The sequence below is a fragment of the Paroedura picta genome, chromosome 12, assembly GCF_049243985.1.
Source record: "Paroedura picta isolate Pp20150507F chromosome 12, Ppicta_v3.0, whole genome shotgun sequence".
Taxonomy (NCBI): domain Eukaryota; kingdom Metazoa; phylum Chordata; class Lepidosauria; order Squamata; family Gekkonidae; genus Paroedura; species Paroedura picta.
In genome coordinates, this window is record NC_135380.1 from 53226156 (window position 1) to 53243352 (window position 17197).

General features: G+C 47.7%; 1 protein-coding gene across 4 annotated transcripts in view; it reads right to left on the reverse strand.

The window, feature by feature from the left end:
* Positions 1-6801: 6801 nt before the first annotated feature.
* Positions 6802-17197, reverse strand: part of LOC143821303 (bridge-like lipid transfer protein family member 1) — a 51707-nt gene continuing 41311 nt past the window's right edge. Inside the window, exons 2-7 of one of the 4 annotated variants that reach the window (XR_013225763.1) lie at positions 17060-17084; positions 14698-14734; positions 9944-10147; positions 8843-9031; positions 8046-8234; positions 6833-7052 (exon numbers count right to left, since the gene is read on the reverse strand). Coding sequence is in view for 2 of the 4 variants with exons in the window: in XM_077305095.1 (XP_077161210.1) it covers positions 6997-7052; positions 8046-8234; positions 8843-9031; positions 9944-10147; positions 17060-17084 (663 nt within the window). In the remaining 2 variants the exon portion in view is untranslated. Of the gene's footprint in view, positions 7053-8045; positions 8235-8842; positions 9032-9943; positions 14735-17059; positions 17085-17197 lie in introns of all 4 variants that reach the window. The other 3 variants (XR_013225762.1, XM_077305095.1, XM_077305096.1) reach the window with 3 other exon arrangements.

Sequence of the window (17197 nt, forward strand, 5' to 3'; positions counted from 1 at the left end):
GAGAGGGTATGTTTTGCAGAGGGACAGAAAGACTGCAGTTCATCCAGTTGGCCTCTCTTGCTTAATTCTGTGCTGTGCTAAAGATTTGCTTTTAAAACCAATTCATAAATCTTATATAAATTGGAAGTGGGCCATGGTTCTCTGATGCACATAGTGTTCCCGCACCTCGGAAACCCTAATGGAAGTGCAAAAGGAAGACCCAGAGAGGGGGGGACCCTTGTAGTATCTCATCCCCCACAGTGCTCAGGAGCTGGGGCTGTGGGAGAGCACAGAGGCGAGGCCTCAGGTGTGTAAGGGGCAGCTAGGGGTCCTGGCTCCCCCAGCTGCAACCCCATGCTTTAGGCAGGGGGTAGCAGCAGTTACCCAGAGGGTTCATTTTGCCACCCTCCTGGAGTTGGCAAGCAGCCAGATCAGGGGGTGATTGATTGATTATTTGTTACGGTCATTGACCAGCATCAAAGTATCTACAGACCACATACATTATTACAGCGTTTTAACAGGACACTCGGCATCAGGGAGTCATCAAAGGCACAAAACATTAATACAGCATTTTGACAGTCAGGTCACTCAGCATCAACAGTAACCAAAGATTTCTACACTCTGCTGGCAATGTAGCAAAACTTCGCCACCATGTAAGAAACAGAATTATCTCCATCTGCAAGCAAGATGTTAATTAGATGATCATCTGTAAATCCAGGGAACCTTGATAACAAGGGCAAGATTAAGCCTCAGGCAGGGGTCTTTGCTGGCACTTCCGCGGGGCCTGCTGATCAGGCAGCCCCTCGTGTCGCTCCTTTTGCTAGTGAGGCATGGGGGTGTCAGGAGGAGTTGCCTGATCTCTCCCTCAGGGTGAGCCTTAGGGACCTGAGTGGCTTGTCCTTCATGTCCCCAGGCATCACCTCGGGGGTGCAGAGAGCCCTGGATGAGATGGGTGAGGGACTGGCCCACCAGTCTACTCCCCTTCTCCTCCAGGATCCAGCAGGCTTCAGTTGGGGGGGGGGGGGACAGGAGGAGATGGAAGAGGTGGTGCAAGAGGGAGAGATGGAGGTGGCACCCCCTGCCCCGCCATCTCAACCCCTTCCCCCTCTCTCACCTCCTTCTGTCCCCACCTCAGGACACGGTGTGTCCGGCCCGAGCTCCTCACAGGAGGCAGCTCAGAGGACTTCGCAGGCTGCGAGCCAGCCTGCATCATCCAAAGGCTCCAAAGTCTGGAATTACTTCCAGACAGTAGAGGGAACCCACCTAGCAGAGTGCCAGCTCTGCAGGCAGAGGGTTAGTTGTGGAAGGCAAGAGCGTCACTACATGACTAGTGGCCTCATGAACCACCTGAAGAGGCACCACCAGACTGTCCTGCTTCAGGGGGAGAGACAGGCTGGCAGTGGGGTGCCTGCGCAGGCACAACCTACCAGCACGGGGCTGGAGAGTCTCCCTGGGACCTCCACCTCGAGAGCTCTCCCTAAGAGTTCTGCTCAGGGGGCGGGTGGAGTTAGAGGGAGGCAAGCGACCATGGTGGAGATGCTTGCCCGGGCTGGCAGCAGCATGCCAAAAGGGGGGGGGGTTGAGGCTGGGTGTAGGGCCGCAAACCATGACCTAGCTGCGCTCATGGCCATGGCTGGGTACCCCTTTCGTCTGGCTGATGACGTGTACTTCCGCCGACTATGCCGTCGCATATCGACCTGGTACACGCCTCCTAGTCATACCACGATTAACAGGACAGTGTTTCCCTCTCTTTATAGGGCAGCCAGGTGCCGCGTGGAGGTAGAGATGTCCCGAGCTTCAGGGACCTTACATTTGACGTCGGACATATGGACATCATGTCATGCGCAGGATGCGTACATCTCGCTGACTGCACATTGGTGGGACGTACGGGAGGTGCTGGGTGGGGTCGAGCCTGTTAGGCAGGGTGAGAGCTGCCCGGCAGGCTATCACCATGCATTGCTGCACATCGAGCCCTTCGATGTGCGGCACATGGAAGACAATATTTAGGGCACCATCCTTAGAATCTGTAGAATGGTAGAATGGGTGAGTAGGTAGTGGGACAGGGCTCACCAAGGGCTTCTTGGTGACTGATGGTGCCCTAAACATGACCAAGGAGGTCAAGAGCATGGGCCTGAAGCACATCTCCTGTGCGGCCCATCTTCTCCATCTTGTGGTGAAGGATGCCCTTGGGATTGGTTCCAAGGGAACCGGTTCATCTGCCGAAGCCATTGACTTCAGGCATCTCATCGAGAAGTGCCGGAAGATCGTGGCGCATTTCTCCCACAGCTTGTACAATGTCTTGAGGCTGGGGAGAAAGCAGGTCCTGATGGGCGTGCCGCAGCACTGCCTTATCAGAGACGTCAGCACGCGCTGGAACTCCACCCGTACCATGCTTGAGTGCTTGGTGGAGCGGAGGAGACCCTTAGACGCCCTTGTCCAGGAGACGAGGATGTTTATGCCTGGGGAGTGGCTCACCCACCGAATGGGAGACCATTTCTCAGATTGTGGAAGTTCTTGGGCCCTTCAAGACTTTCACGGAAATGCTCTCGGCTGACACAGAGAGTTTGGGTCTGGTCTTGCCCATGGTCCACACGGCCCGTGTGGTGCTGGCCCCCTTCCTGGCCCTGGCTCGAGGACATGCAGACATCGTTCCAGCCGTGCTTGCAAGGAGGCTTCTGAGAGGGCTCGAGAGCCACTTTGAGCCCCACTGCAAGTCAGTGACAGACAGGGTGGTGGCCCTGTGTGATCCGCGGATTAAGGGCAGCATAGCTGAGAGGGAGAGGAGCCTTACTGAATGGCACGAGTTGCTTATTCAGAGGCTTGTCTGGGAGAAGTCCAAGGAGGCTGATGTGTCAGGCCAAGCAGGGGAGGAAGGAGCCAGCAAGTCCGCTTCTCCCCCCCCCCCCCAGCCTCTACAAGAAGGCTGAGAAGGCCACTTCTTGCTGGGGTTCCTCCATCCCACTCGATCCCACTCCTTCCCCTGAGGGCAGTGGGTGCCCGAGGGAGGACAGTGCCTCTGGGATGGTGAGGGCTTACCTCGGTGAGCCCCAGGAGTCCGAGAACGGCTGTCCCTTAAGACAGTGGTCCCCAACCTTTTTATCAGGGACCGGTCAACGCTTGACAATTTTACTGAGGTTAGTCTTTTGCCAAGGGACGTCGCTGTCACCTGAGCCCCCACTCCGCTTGCTTCCCCCCCCCTGCTGCCGAGATCAAATCTGGGTCCCTCAGTCATGGCACCCATTTTGAAAACTTTTCTCAGTCCCAAGTGACCCTTAGAGCTCATCTTAAACCCAAGAATCAACTTATCATTTTTCAGGTGACTGGAAGCTGCTTTGAGACACCTGTGAAAAGCAAGTCTTCCTCTTGTTCCATATTTGTTAGAGGGTGGGGGAGGCTGGATGGGAGAGTCAGTGATGGGTCTACAACATGGATGGAGCACCCAGATTCTCCTTTGAGCTCCTCCATTTGCTTTCTGAGGCTTTCCTTGCTGCTGTGAAGTTTCCCACGTTCTGAGGGTTTTTTAGGGGGATCTCTAGGTCTCCCCTGGAGGTTGGCATCCCTGCACTACTAGTGTTCCTAGTGGCTTGGCTGATCCAGTACGCGGATTCATTTCGTAACCTGCATTTCTGGAACACGGCCACCAGGGGGCTCCCTCGCTCCAGTTGCCTTTCCCAGCCACACAGTAACCCCAGGCCGTAGGGCCTTGACTGGTATGCAACTTTGATACAAGAATTTCAAAGACACAAAAGTATGTTGGTTGTATCCTTTCCCTTTCTATTGTGCTTCCTGCAGCACGTTCTGCCGCCTGTGGGTGGGATGGATTTCTTCCTTTTTCAAGCACAAATCTGGGCATGGATGTATAACAACCTCTTTGTCAGACAGCAAAGTAAACTGATAGAGTGGCGCTTAGAGTAACTCATTGGAGCATAATGGCTCGTGGGTTCCAGTCTGATGGGGTGATTTCTTTTTGGTGGAGAGGAAAATGCTTTTATTACATATGACTGTTGTTCTCCCTGCTGCACGTTCTGTCATCAGGGGTTTGGAGGGACATAAAAGCTTAAGGTTCTGCTGCAGAAGGATCTGTCAGGCAGATGGTTTTTCAAAAGAGAGACATGGATCTTTTCTTTTCGAGTGGAGGAAGATATGACAGTGACAAAAGGCGCAGGGAAAAGGAAGCGAGGTGGGGGGGATCACATGGGAACACTCCCCCCCCTGCCACTGAGGGTCAAAGCAGAGGAAACCTGGGTGACCCATGACTGGAGCACTTTCTCCTCCCGGCAGGCCCAAGCCACCTCTCCCTCCCCCTGTTCATGGCGAAAGTTAATTGTTGCTTCTTTACACCAGGCCATGGTTAATAAAGAGTTGAATTTATGTTAGCCGGACTAAGTGTGTTTCCTTCTGCAATGTCTAAAGGCAGGTACAGGAGAATTCCCCGCAATGAAAGAATTTGCAGGTATTGCCATACAGAACCAGACTCAATTTGCCACATCATTCTGCGATGTGAGTTGTATAACAACCAACGTTCTGACTTGATCTCCCCCCTTTGACCTTCCCCGGATGTCTCGGAGGGCAGGGCTCTTGAGCTGCTGCTTGCTGATGGTTGCCCGGAGACCACTGAGCGGGGAGCCAGGTTCTTGTCTGCAGAGATGACCCACAGGTTAAAGAGGTGGACGTCACTGGTTTTGCTCTTCTCTGTTTGCTGCTCCCCTGCCTGCTGCACTTTTCCTTACAGCTTTGTTGACTTGTAGAACTGATTTTTGTTTTGTATTGTGGATGCCATTAAAGGTTTTGTATTGCATTGTATTGTATTGTTGTGTATTGCTTAGGAGATTGGACTTGTATGTATGCATTTATTTATTTATTTTTAGATTTATATACTGCCACTCCCCAGCTGTTCTCATGGTGGTTTACATGATAAAATATTAAAAATACAATAAAACCCCATAATTTACCCAAATAACAATTAAAAATTACAACAGGCAGCAGTGGCCATCCTCTATAATCAATTCTAATCCCATCGTGTTCAGCCTGAGGCCCGACCATCCCTCCAGTGAGAGGGGGAGCTGGTCCGATAGACCCTGGGATCCAAGTTGGAAATCCTGGACCCTGCCCTGGCCTCAACCGTATGCCTGGCGGAAGAGCTCCGTCTTGCAGGCCCTGCGGAAAGCTGGTAACTCCGGCAGGGCCCTCAGCTCTTCTAATCTGGTGAGCTGGATTAGATTCCATGTTTCCACACATGCAGCCTGCTGGGGGACCTTGGGCTCGCAACAGCACTGATAAAGCGGCTCAGACCGAGCAGGAATATCAGGGCTCTCTCAGCCTCTCCTCCCTCACAGGGTGTCTGTTGTGGGGAGAGGAAAGGGAGGGCAACTGTAAGCCGCTTTGAGACTCCTTCGGGTAGAGAAAAGCAGCATAGATGAACCAATTTTGGCTTTCCAAACTATGGCCTCATCTGAACTGTTTTCCTGGCAGTAGTGACAGGGGAGGCTGCTGCAGAGCCTTAAGGGAAGCAGGAAGGGCTAGCAGGAAAGACGAGGCCTAGAACCAGGCCCATCTTGTAATGAACCCCTATTTCCTGCCCCACACACCCTTCTCATTACACCTCTAATCCCCTGTAGCCTCACAGAGGGGGGTCCTGACCTCTCCTGCACCCTCCCGCTCAGCGGCACTTGCAGCCCCCCCCCCTTGTCCTCAGCCATGGATTTCCAAGGCTCACTCTGCCCCGGAGCCCTTACATCTAGCTATGCATTTCAAACACTCTCTCGGGATGCTCCTGCCAGCCAGGTTGAAGTGAGGCTGAGGGGAAAGCATCTTTGCACCTTCCTTCGATCAAAGTGTATCAATGATTTTCGCAATCCTGTGTGAAAGCCCAGCCCCTTCTCGGTCTCTCGGTCTCTCTGTCAAAAACCGTGTTGGTGGGCTCTGAAGGCCAACTCCTTCAATACACGACTTTTCCTTAGAGTTCCGATTCGAAGCCCGAGAGTGATGTCGTGGGAGTGAGTTTACGGGGGCTCTACTTCTCGGCTCCTGACTCCTCTTGCCCAAGTCCCGGCAGAACAGCTGGACCTCCTCCTCCTCCTCCTCCTCCTCCGGATGAAGAGATGCTTTTGCTGCAGCCCCCAACACTCCTCCACTGCCTCGAAGGAGTGATGGGGAAGCTCTTGGCAAAAGAAGAGCTGTTTGTTTAAACCCTGCTTCTTATAACCCAGAGAAGTTGCATGGCGCATGGAACCCCTGCAGAAACTTTGGGTACCCACCTACCCAAACAGCCCCAGTTGAAGAGGAATGTAGACAAGCTGGAGCGTGTCCAGAGGAGGGCAACAAAGCTGGTGAGGGGTTTGGAGACCAAGACGTATGAAGAAAGGCTGGGGGAGCTTGGTCTGTTTAGCCTGGAGAGGAGACGACTGAGAGGGCATCTGATAACCATCTTCAAGTATTTAAAAGGGTGCCATATGGAGGAAGGAGCATTCTCTCTTGCCTCAGAGGGACGGACCAGAACCAATGGGATGAAATTAATTCTAAAGAAATTCTGTCTGGACATCAGGAAGAAGTTCCTGACTGTGAGAGCTGTCTCTCACTGGAACAGACCCGGGTTTTACCTCCATCACCTTTAAATAATTTTGGGTAACCATTTGTTTATAATATTATAAACCAAAAACCATAACCCTTCATGTGTTCTTGAGTTGGTGATAGTGCAGGCCCTGGGGAGATTTGTTTCTCCCCACCTATGTACCCATGTACACTCAAGTACTATGTTAGCATTTACTCAAGAAATACGGAGAGGTTTTAATAACAATACAATATAAACTTATTATTTATTAAACAATTTATTAAACAAGTGTAAACAAACATTAAAACATTAAAATATTAAAACATTAAACACATTAAAAGCATGAAAAACATTAAAAACAGTAAACACATTAAATCCATTAAAACATTAAACACATTAAAAGCATGAAAAACATTAAACACATTAAATCCATTAAAAACATTTTTAGAAGAACTGTGCCCTCCTTGTCACTGTTGGTCTTCTGTGCCAGACTCATCGTCTTCCTCCTTCCTGATATTTAGCCCTGGGGGTGGAGAAAAGGGTAGTTAGTCCAAAACCCTGATGAATTGTCTAGCTGATATTGCGGGGCAATGATCTTCCTGACACTGAAAGAAGTCCAAGCTTGCCTTCAGATAGCTCACTCATTGTTGCCCTTGAGATAGGCGATCAGTGGTCAAGGGGGCTTGCCTATACAAAATACTCATCAGTCTCCCTTCCAGATATCAGCCAACTCCTCTTATTCTTCCCCTTTCATTTTGTGCAAATGGGTGAATGCTCCCTCTCACCATGAAATCAGAGAAGCAAATATCAGGATGGGCTGCGGGGGGTGGCGTGAAAGGCCATGAAGAATAAGGCAGAGTGCCCTTGACCCGCCGCACTCAGTGCCTGCACTTAGGGGAGAAGCTCAGTCATTATGCTCCAGATGAAAGAAGTCCAGGCATGCCTGCGCACAGGGGACTCCTCACTGCCCTAGAGAGAAGGTCAGTGCTCAAGGGTGCTGGTTGACGGGAGGTAAGCTAGGGAGGCCAACCAGGGGGTATTCCGCATGATGGGAAAGTTGGTGGAAACTCGCTAAAAACGTTTCTTTTCAGATCTCTGCACAGGATAGTGAATTTACTCCGTGAAAGCAAGCAATTTTATTTTTGAATTGCATGTTGAACCCTGTCTTGGGTGTTTTTAGCGTGGTTTTTGAAAGTCACTTTTCAGCTACTTATTTTCTGCTGCCAGCCTCGGACACTCTGTTAGAGATGCAAAGCTTTAATTCTGTTATACAACTCCTCCCCAGTAACGACATGCACCAATGGGCACAATATGGCTTTATGGTTTTCCATCCCTGAATTAGACAGTCCAAGGGAAAAACTACTTCCTGGAAACACTGTCCACATTTCCAGCAATCGCATTTCTGTATTTTGCCAAATGCGTGTTGTTAACCACTTCTCAAGAGTTGAATCTGGAAAGGCTATGAATCTCTGTCATTGGTCAGCAAGTGGAAATCTGGTGGGCGTGTTGGTCTCACCTTCATTCCTAATAGCTACAACATCATGGCACCCTACTTTCCCACTGGCCCCTCCATGGGGCGGGTTTCCAAGACGCCTCCTTGTTCCCTTCGGGGTGGTTGCCATTGGGCTTCCTGGAGCTCCACCAAGATTGGTGACCCTTGGGAAGTCCAGCATTTGCACCATAGAGGTGGAATGCTCACGAGAACCTGTGGGGAGGGAAGTTTAGAAACCTGGTTAATGGATCACAGAATACTTCATCATTATGTTAGATACAATTAGTTTAAAAACAGTGGATCCAAACCCTGTATTAATACCAAGGAAACAACACTCGGCCTGACATACAGTCCTCACTTTAGCTGGCACGCTGAGTCAGGCTAAGACCAGGGAGTCACTCTGGATGCTTTCACACATGCAAAATAATGTGGTTTCAATCCACTTTAGCACCCCATAGCAAGCGGATTGTGCCAATCCACATGGCAAAATCCAGTTGCAAAGTGCACTAAAACGGGATTGAAAGTGCATTATTGTGTGTGTGTGAAAATACTGAATATCATGAAACGTGCTGGGTTTCCCTGGGCCAGCCATGATCTGTTATCCCACCTGCTCTGCACAGGACTATTTGAGGATAAAATGGAGGAAGGGGGAACAACATCTATTGCCTGGAGTGAGAGAAAAATGTTCTGACAGATAGCTAAGGAAAGGCACTTTTAAAAAAGATTTAAAACATTCACAGGCACCATTTTATTAAGTAAAAACTCAATTACAATTACAGAGGCAAAATACCCTTTGCAGAGTTACAGAAACATTTAGATACCTTCTTGCCAAATGTTCTGTGCTTCTGTCCAAAAGGCAGTGTTCGGTTTGTCAAGGTGAAATGAAGCCCATGATTGAGAGTGAAAATTAGGTCTGTGGAAACATGCCAACTTCATGTGATTTCCGTGCAAGCTCATAGATACCACCTTGAAACCCCCTGGCCACTGATGATGAGGTCTTGCATCCAGCACTACAAAAGAAACAACAATGGTATGAAATTTAGAGAACCCAACAAGATGCTTCAGTCTAAAACTTGTATGCCAATTCAGAAAGTAGAGAAGGAATTTCACTGATAGGCATCCATCATTGCTACAGGTCAGCTTTGGGCAGAAAGAGTGAAGTAGCAGTATCAGGAACTCCTTTTTGTGGCAATCAGCCCTATTTAACTGTTCAAGGACTTCAACCAACCAGGCAGATGAAGTTACGTTTCTTATCAGCTTGGAAACAACGATACAACGCACTGAGTGGGTTCCTTAAGAACCAGGGCTGTGGATCTTCCCCTTGTTTCTCTCCTGCTTGCTGTCTTTTCTGAACCAGGAACGTTGACTCAGACAGGCCAGGGAAGTTGTACTGAAGACAAACTTGCCCTCTCCTCACTCCTCAATGACAGAAGAATTAAGAGGGGCAATTTTTGCTCTTCCTCTCTCATCTGTGCAGCCTCCCTGACTGCATGGCGCTGTTCCTGTGTCCCACATCCCTGGAATCAGACAGGTAACAAGGGAACATTGACTACATACGGATTGCTGGATCCAACTCATTAGAACTTAAGGACAGGCGGACTCTGGTGGAGAAGTGAGTTCGTTTTAAGAACTGTGAAGAGCCCATACATCCTCTGTGCCCTGTAATGCAGATGCACATATAGGCTGATTCAGGAGCTTTCTAGACTTCTTCTTTTTAGCCAGTAGAAAAGGAATATTTGCCTCAAAACAATTATGCCTTGATGTTGTGAAGTTCTATAACAAATTTCCAAGGTATACATGAATCTTTAATATTAATGTTAAAATGTACATGTTTGGTGTATCTACAGTAAAATTAACAAGGTTCAGGGCTAAGTCTAAAATGTAGGTTTTAACTGAGTTAAGAAAATCACTTTAATACATACAGTGCTGATGTGAACTTTCTTCTACTATATTGACCACAGTTTTTTTGGGGAAATATGGAACAGGTCCCCGGGTAGATAAAGCACTCTTGCTGGTATTGAACTGCTGAATAAAGAATTCCTGAAGCTTCATCCCTATTTCGATGAGATCTGGAGTAGTTGATGTGGAAATCCTTAGTTGAAAAATATCCCTGGACAAATATTTCACTAGAATGCAAAAATGAGAATATCCACCAGGAGTTTTATTACAGACTTTTTATATGAATACAAAAATACTTGCATATAACTCTTTAATAAAAAGAAATAAAAATGGTGTTACACTTATATGTAACTGTTGTTCATCGAGTGTTCTTCTGTGTATACAAACATGGGACTATGCAGTTGCAGACCAGGTACAGAGAGAGCTACCAAGCTTTTTCTAAGATTTTTCTAGGGCCTAAGATTGCCCCCCCCCATTTCCAGTGTGTCCACGTTCCCACCCAAAGCATCATGTGTAGAGATGTGGAGAACTCTTCACTCAGTTCTCCCTTTGCTGCTGTGAAATGCTAGAGACCATAGCAGAGCAGCCCAAAGCAGGAAAAGGAGGGAGGGATGTGTGCATGCATAGAAGATCACTTGATGAACAACAGTTAAAGATAAGCGCAATCCTGTATTTATTCTTGTGGCTTCTATGTAGTCCCACTTAGGAAAATAGCAAGCCTACTTATGAAGGAGGGATATGTGGGCTGATTAGCACAGGAAGCCTTTATCATCAACATTCCTTGCTTTCTTTTCGCTTTCCCATCCAGCAACTAACTCTTATCTGCCCCCAATCTTTAACTACCTTTATTAGTTGTTGGAAAACTCAACAGTGGCCACAGAATTGGGCAATAGCCAAACCGCCCTTATCCAGCTGGCACAGGAGATCCTCCTTCAAGGCAACCAGCACTGATTCCTCCCCATGGCCAGGATGGAAGCCCGACTGGTATGGGTCCAGTGCTGACTTTTCCTTCAAGAAAGCTAGGGGTTAATACTATTTTAGTCTGGGAACTAAGCTCAGTTTGTATGGTCTGGGTTTTTATGCTGGGATGTTAATGCTGGATTTGACTGTTTTTTAAAGTTTTATTATTTTATATTGCGGCTTTGAAATATATAAAATAAAAAAACAGTCAAATCCAGCATTAACATCCCAGCATGTTGTAAAACTCAACAATGGCCACAGGATTGGAAAAGGTCAGTTTACATTCCAATCCCAAAGAAGGGCAATGCCAAAGAATGTTCAAACTACCGCACCATTGCACTCATTTCTCATGCTAGCAAAGTTGTGCTCAAAATCCTGGGCATGGAATTTACGCACTGGAGGTTTCATGCCAGGCTGCTATTTTATTCGTGGCAGGTTGCCCCACCTCTTCTTGCACCCACACTTCTTGCCCCACACATTTGGCTAGGTGTACCTCATCCACTCCTGATTTGTATTCCTGCACGGGAGCTGGGACAATGAAGTTCCCAGAGCGTAAACGGTCAAGGTGAAGGAAATTCACTAGCGGAATAATTCCATCAGATTTTCTCGCCTCCACTCCCACCGCAGGAGCACATGCCTCCACCACTGACATTGCACTGCAATCTCTATGTATTGGTCAGTTTGAGGCAACGGGTGCCTTTTAAAATTGTGAGATTCTTAAAACTGGGTCATCTTTTCTAAGGTTCAGTACTGTTTAAGCATTTAATTTTTATGTCCCCCTTAAATCTTGTGAGAATCAGGGTTCAATGTTAGTATAAGAACTACAGATAAACCTTTCATTTTAATCCCCTCCAGGCACTCTCCCCTTCTTCCTCCTGACATGTACATTACATGGGATTTGTTGTTTTTTTTAGAAGTGCTTTGAAGCAGCTGTCCCCAATATCCGGTACTGGTCCGTTGATCAGTTGATACTAGGCCGCGGCTCCTCCTCATCCTCCTCCCTGGCTGCTGCCTCGGGGGCAGCCCTGCCACTCTGCTGCCAGCTGACCTTTGGTGCTCTCTGGCGGAAGCCATGGCTGGGGCTCCCCCTCGGTGTGGCGCCGCAGCTGCTGCTGGCAGCACTCCCTAGTGGGCGGGAGGAAGTCAGGGGCACTGGCGGGAAAGCAAGCAGAGCTGGGGCTCAGGTGGTGACGTCCCTCAGCAAAAGCCTCCCCCCCACCCCGGGCCTCAGTAAAATAGTCAAGCGTTGACTGGTCCCCAGTGATAAAAAGGTTGGGGACCACTGCTTTGAAGGTTTGCTGTTTGCCCTTCTCACTCTTCTCTTCTTATTTTGACAATTTCTTTTTAATTAAAGGAACTTGGTACGGTCAGATTCCTGGTTGTTTTCTTTTAAATGATTCTAGCAAGGCATTGCATTGCTGTTTTTTTTTTTTTTAAGGTTTTTAAAAAATCTTCAAATGTTATTTATCTACTTTGGACTCCAGTCTAGGTTGTATGACTCACATAGACTTCTGATGATCAGAAGTTCACGAGTTCAGATCTAGCCTTGCCAATTCAGTTTATATTTTGAGTTTATAGTTTGAAAACCTGTTACAGACATTTTTGAAACATGAGGTTTTCAAAAGCAAAAACTGAACCCTGTTTCTAGCAAGACTGAATGGGGGCTTATAATGCCCCTGTTTGCAGTGTGGCACCTTCAAATAGGTGGGTCCAAGGCCTTGAAGGGCTTTGTGGCTGAGAGACAACAGCTTGAATGGAGCCCAATAACTTCCTGGGAACCACTGGGGTATCTGCAGATTCTAGTTTGCACCCAATAGAAGTGTTGCATATCAATTTCATTTTTTGAATTGTCTGTAAGAGCAGACCCATTCATATAGTGCATTATAACAGTCTAGTTTTAGAATCATAGAATCATAGAGTTGGAAGGGGCCATACAGGCCATCTAGTCCAACCCCCTGCTCAACGCAGGATTAGCCCTAAGCATCCTAAAGCATCCAAGAAAAGTGTGTATCCAACCTTTGCTTGAAGACTTCCAGTGAGGGGAGCTCACCACCTCCTTAGGCAGCCTATTCCACTGCTGAACTACTCTGACTGTGAAAAACTTTTTCCTGATATCTAGCCTATATCGTTGTACTTGAAGTTTAAACCCATTACTGCGTGTCCTCTCCTCTGCAGCGAGCAGAAACAGCATCCTGCCCTCCTCCAAGTGACAACCTTTCAAATACTTAAAGAGGGCTTTCATGTCCCCTCTCAACCTCCTTTTCTCCAGGCTGAACATTCCCAAGTCCCTCAACCTGTCTTCATAGGGCTTGGTCCCTTGGCCCCAGATCATCTTCGTCGCTCTCCTCTGTACCCTTTCAATTTTATCTAAGTCCTTCTTGAAGTGAGGCTCCAGAACTGCACACAGTACTCCAGGTGTGGTCTGACCAGTGCCGTATACAATGGGACTATGACATCTTGTGATTTTGATGTGATGCCCCTGTTGATACAGCCCAAAATGGCATTCGCCTTTTTTACCGCTGCATCACACTGCCTGCTCATGTTTAGTTTACAATCCACAAGTACTCCAACGTCTCGTTCACACACAGTGTTACCTAGAAGCGTATCCCCCATCCAGTAGGCATGCTTTGCATTTTTCTGACCCAGATGCAGAACTTTACACTTATCTTTATTAAATTGCATCTTGTTCTCATTTGCCCATTTTTCCATTGCGTTCAGATCTCGTTGAACTCTGTCTCTATCTTCCAGAGTATTTGCCAGTCCTCCCAATTTGGTGTCATCTGCAAACTTGATGAGTAGTCCCTCCACCCCCTCATCTAGATCATTAATAAATATGTTAAAAAGTACCGGGCCGAGCACCGAGCCCTGAGGTACCCCGCTACTCACCTCTCTTTTAGGTCACTATAACATGGATTCATAGGGCAAGATGAGCCAGTTCAAAGGAGGGGGGCATCTTCTGAAATGGAGCGTGTCTAGAATGCTCTTTTTCAGCTGTATCCACTTGTTTCTCCCGAAATAAAGCTGCAGCCATCCATAGGCTCTTAACTGAGTCAGCAAGAGACAACTGAGGCCTATGAAAAGTGAGGAGCCCCACCCAGGTCCCCAGCCTTCCCAGGCACTCTGACCTCCACCTTGCCATGATTCAATGTGAGCTTGTTTAACCATAGCCATTCAGCTAAACAAAGAGGTGGTAGGTCAGAGGCAATTTGGATTATGAAATGCACAGCAGGAATCGTCATTATATTGAAGGCACCCTATTCCAAAATCATGAGTGATTTCATAGAATCATAGAGTTGGAAGGGGCCATACAGGCCATTTAGTCCAACCCCCTGCTCAACGCAGGATCAGCCCAAAGCATCCTAAAGCATCTCAATGTCTTCATGTAGAGATTAAATAACATGGGGGTCAAGACTGAACCGTATGGAACCCCACAAAGCAGGCCCCAGACTGCAAAAGCTTGGCCTCAAGAACAACCTTCTGCCCACAAGAAACAATGGAACCGGAAAGGCCTCCCCTAGGACCTGTTTCTGCTCAACTAGATGGCATGGCCCACTGTGTTGAAGGCTGCTGATGAAGTCTACTACGACCAGCAGACAGGCACAGCCTTCCGTCTATTTAGACAGGGATCATTTACTAGGGCCATCAGCACCATCTCCATCCATCAGTCCAGTCTGAAAGGGGTCTAGGCCACTAGAGACTGGATTAAAGGTTGATCACATCTGAGAGTCCTTGATGGCTTTGTACATCCAGATTACCATTGCACAAAATATAACTTATGAACCATATAGTATTCAAAATTGCAGAACTTATAGCTTACCAGTTCTGAAGAATATCTATTATTATTATTCGGTCCTCTAGGAAGAAAGCATATAGACTGTTTACTTCACTTGGAAGGCTGACTCAAATAGGACAAGGAAGCAGGAAGCAGGAAGGTAGCATCTTTGTCATTTTTACTTTTCCAAATGAGCTCACTGACATCATCTCAGCAAGATCCAGAAGTCCGAGAAGTCATGCAGCGCCCCCAGAGTTCGCGGCATCTGAGATCCCGGTTTTATTTTCCTCTCCACATTGTTCACTCAGCCAACAGACTTGGGATCTGGTTTTCTTATTTCCTGAGATCCCCTTGCACTCAGTTCAGTTTTACTTGTATGCATATGACCGATTATGCACGGGGAGGAAAGGCTGAGCGGGCAGTGGCATGGCAGTGGGGCGAATCCCCGCTTAGCATGATGTCTCCACCAGCCTGTCCCACATTTGGGCCTCCAAAGGCCCACAGCAAGGGAACCCTGTGGCAGCCTAACCCAAACTCCCGCCCCTGTCTCTCCACAGTTCTGCTGCTTCATCGAAGCCCCTGGCCGCTCAGGTGCCTGTCCCACGGGGAGTGAGCTAACAGGGTTGCATGCACTGCCCCCCAGCACCTCCCCCCCACCCCCCCCAACAAAAGGAAAATGTATGTTTGGAAGGGTGAACTCTCTGGTACTGTAATTGGGGATGCCAGCCTCCAGGTGGGACCTGGGGATCCCCTAGAATCACAGCTCCAGACTAAAGGGATATGTTCCCCTAGAGAAAATGGATGTTTGGAAGGGTGAACTCTCTGGTACTGTAATTGGGGATGCCAGCCTCCAGGTGGGACCTGGGGATCCCCTAGCATTACAGCTCCAGACTAAAGGGATATGTTCCCCTAGAGAAAATGGATGTTTGCAAGGGTCAACTCTCTGGTACTGTAATTGGGGATGCCAGCCTCCAGGTGGGACCTGGGGATCCCCTAGAATTACAGCTCCAGACTAAAGGGATATGTTCCCCTAGAGAAAATGGATGTTTGCAAGGGTGAAAACTTTGGCTAGGATTTTTGCTCCATGATGCCCAGAACACCCCTGGAGACCCAGCCCTTCCTGCAGGCTGTTCTGCCCAATTTCCTTCCATTATAGAGGAAAGAGAACAGCGCTTCCTATCCTTCCCTTGGGAACTTGTTGGCATCATGTGGGGAATGACCCATGGCTTAGTGGTAAATGAGGTTGAAGTCTGTCCCAAGATTCTTTGGGGGTGCATTATTGCCCAAGTATCCTCCTGATTGTTCTAGGGCAGGGATGGCCAAACTGTGGCTCCATGGACTATAATTCCCATGAGCCCCCGCCAGCCCTGCCAACAGTTAAGGAATGGTGGCATCTAAACTGGTGAGCTCTCAACCCCACCTCCCTCACAGGGTTCTCTTATGGGGAGAATAACGCCTTCCCCCCCTCCAGAAACCAACCCACTTGAATCCCCCCCCCAAAAAAAAACAGGCCCCAGAAACCTTTCTCCAACAAAATGCTTCCATGGTCTCCAAGATGGGCATCTGGGGAGCTACTCGCTGCCCTGCCCTGCCGTCCCCCTCTCTGCAAAAGCCCTCCCCACCACCCTCTGCCACCCAGCCCCCTCGAAGCCAGCAACCATTCCCATCCAACCTTCCCCACTATAGTTTCTTCATGCCCATGTCCCCACTACCAGGACCACATTTGCCACCCCACCACCACAGCCCCCGCCCCACAAAACACCCCTTCCTCCCCATGCCCTTGCATGCAGGACAACCGTCCCCTTCCTCTTCCCACCCCCAAACTCTAGCGCCCCTTGTATTCCTGGACACACAAGGGCTTCACCCCTTCTGTAAGCATCTTGCTCATATTTTAAAATGAGAGTGTATTATCTTTCATTCAAAATACGTTAATATTTGTAAAGATACGTTGCAAAGAATTTTTGATGGCCATGATAGGACATTTTTTAAATCTTTCAAAAGATCTATACATGAAGTAAAAACATATAAAGGATAGAAGGATAAAAACATGATGCTTGAGATATACATGAAGTAGAAAATTGAATAGACAACAGTATTTTATAAAATATATACATGTATTGGTTTGCTCCCTTTCATCCAAGCTATACATCTTTCTTATTTATTTACTTATTTACTCATTTGATTTCTATACTGCCCTTCCGTATGGCTCAGGGTGGTTCAAATATACAGATTAAGAAACTTGCAAGACACATTTCATATAAAATATACATAATAAATTCTAATATTTAAAACATAATTCCTCTAAATGCATAAAAACAGAAAAATTGACTGCTTTATGGCCTAGATTCATTACAGAAATTATGACTTAACTTATTCTTTAAAAATACAAGAATTATACAGAACATACCGGTATTATTTTCATTCTCTTCATCCTGCAAAACAAAAACAAAACAAATCCAATAACTTCATCCTGGAAGAAAGAACCTTATCAAAGATTCTGTGGCCTAGCTTTTCACAACAATTCATTCCATGCTGGCCAAGAGGT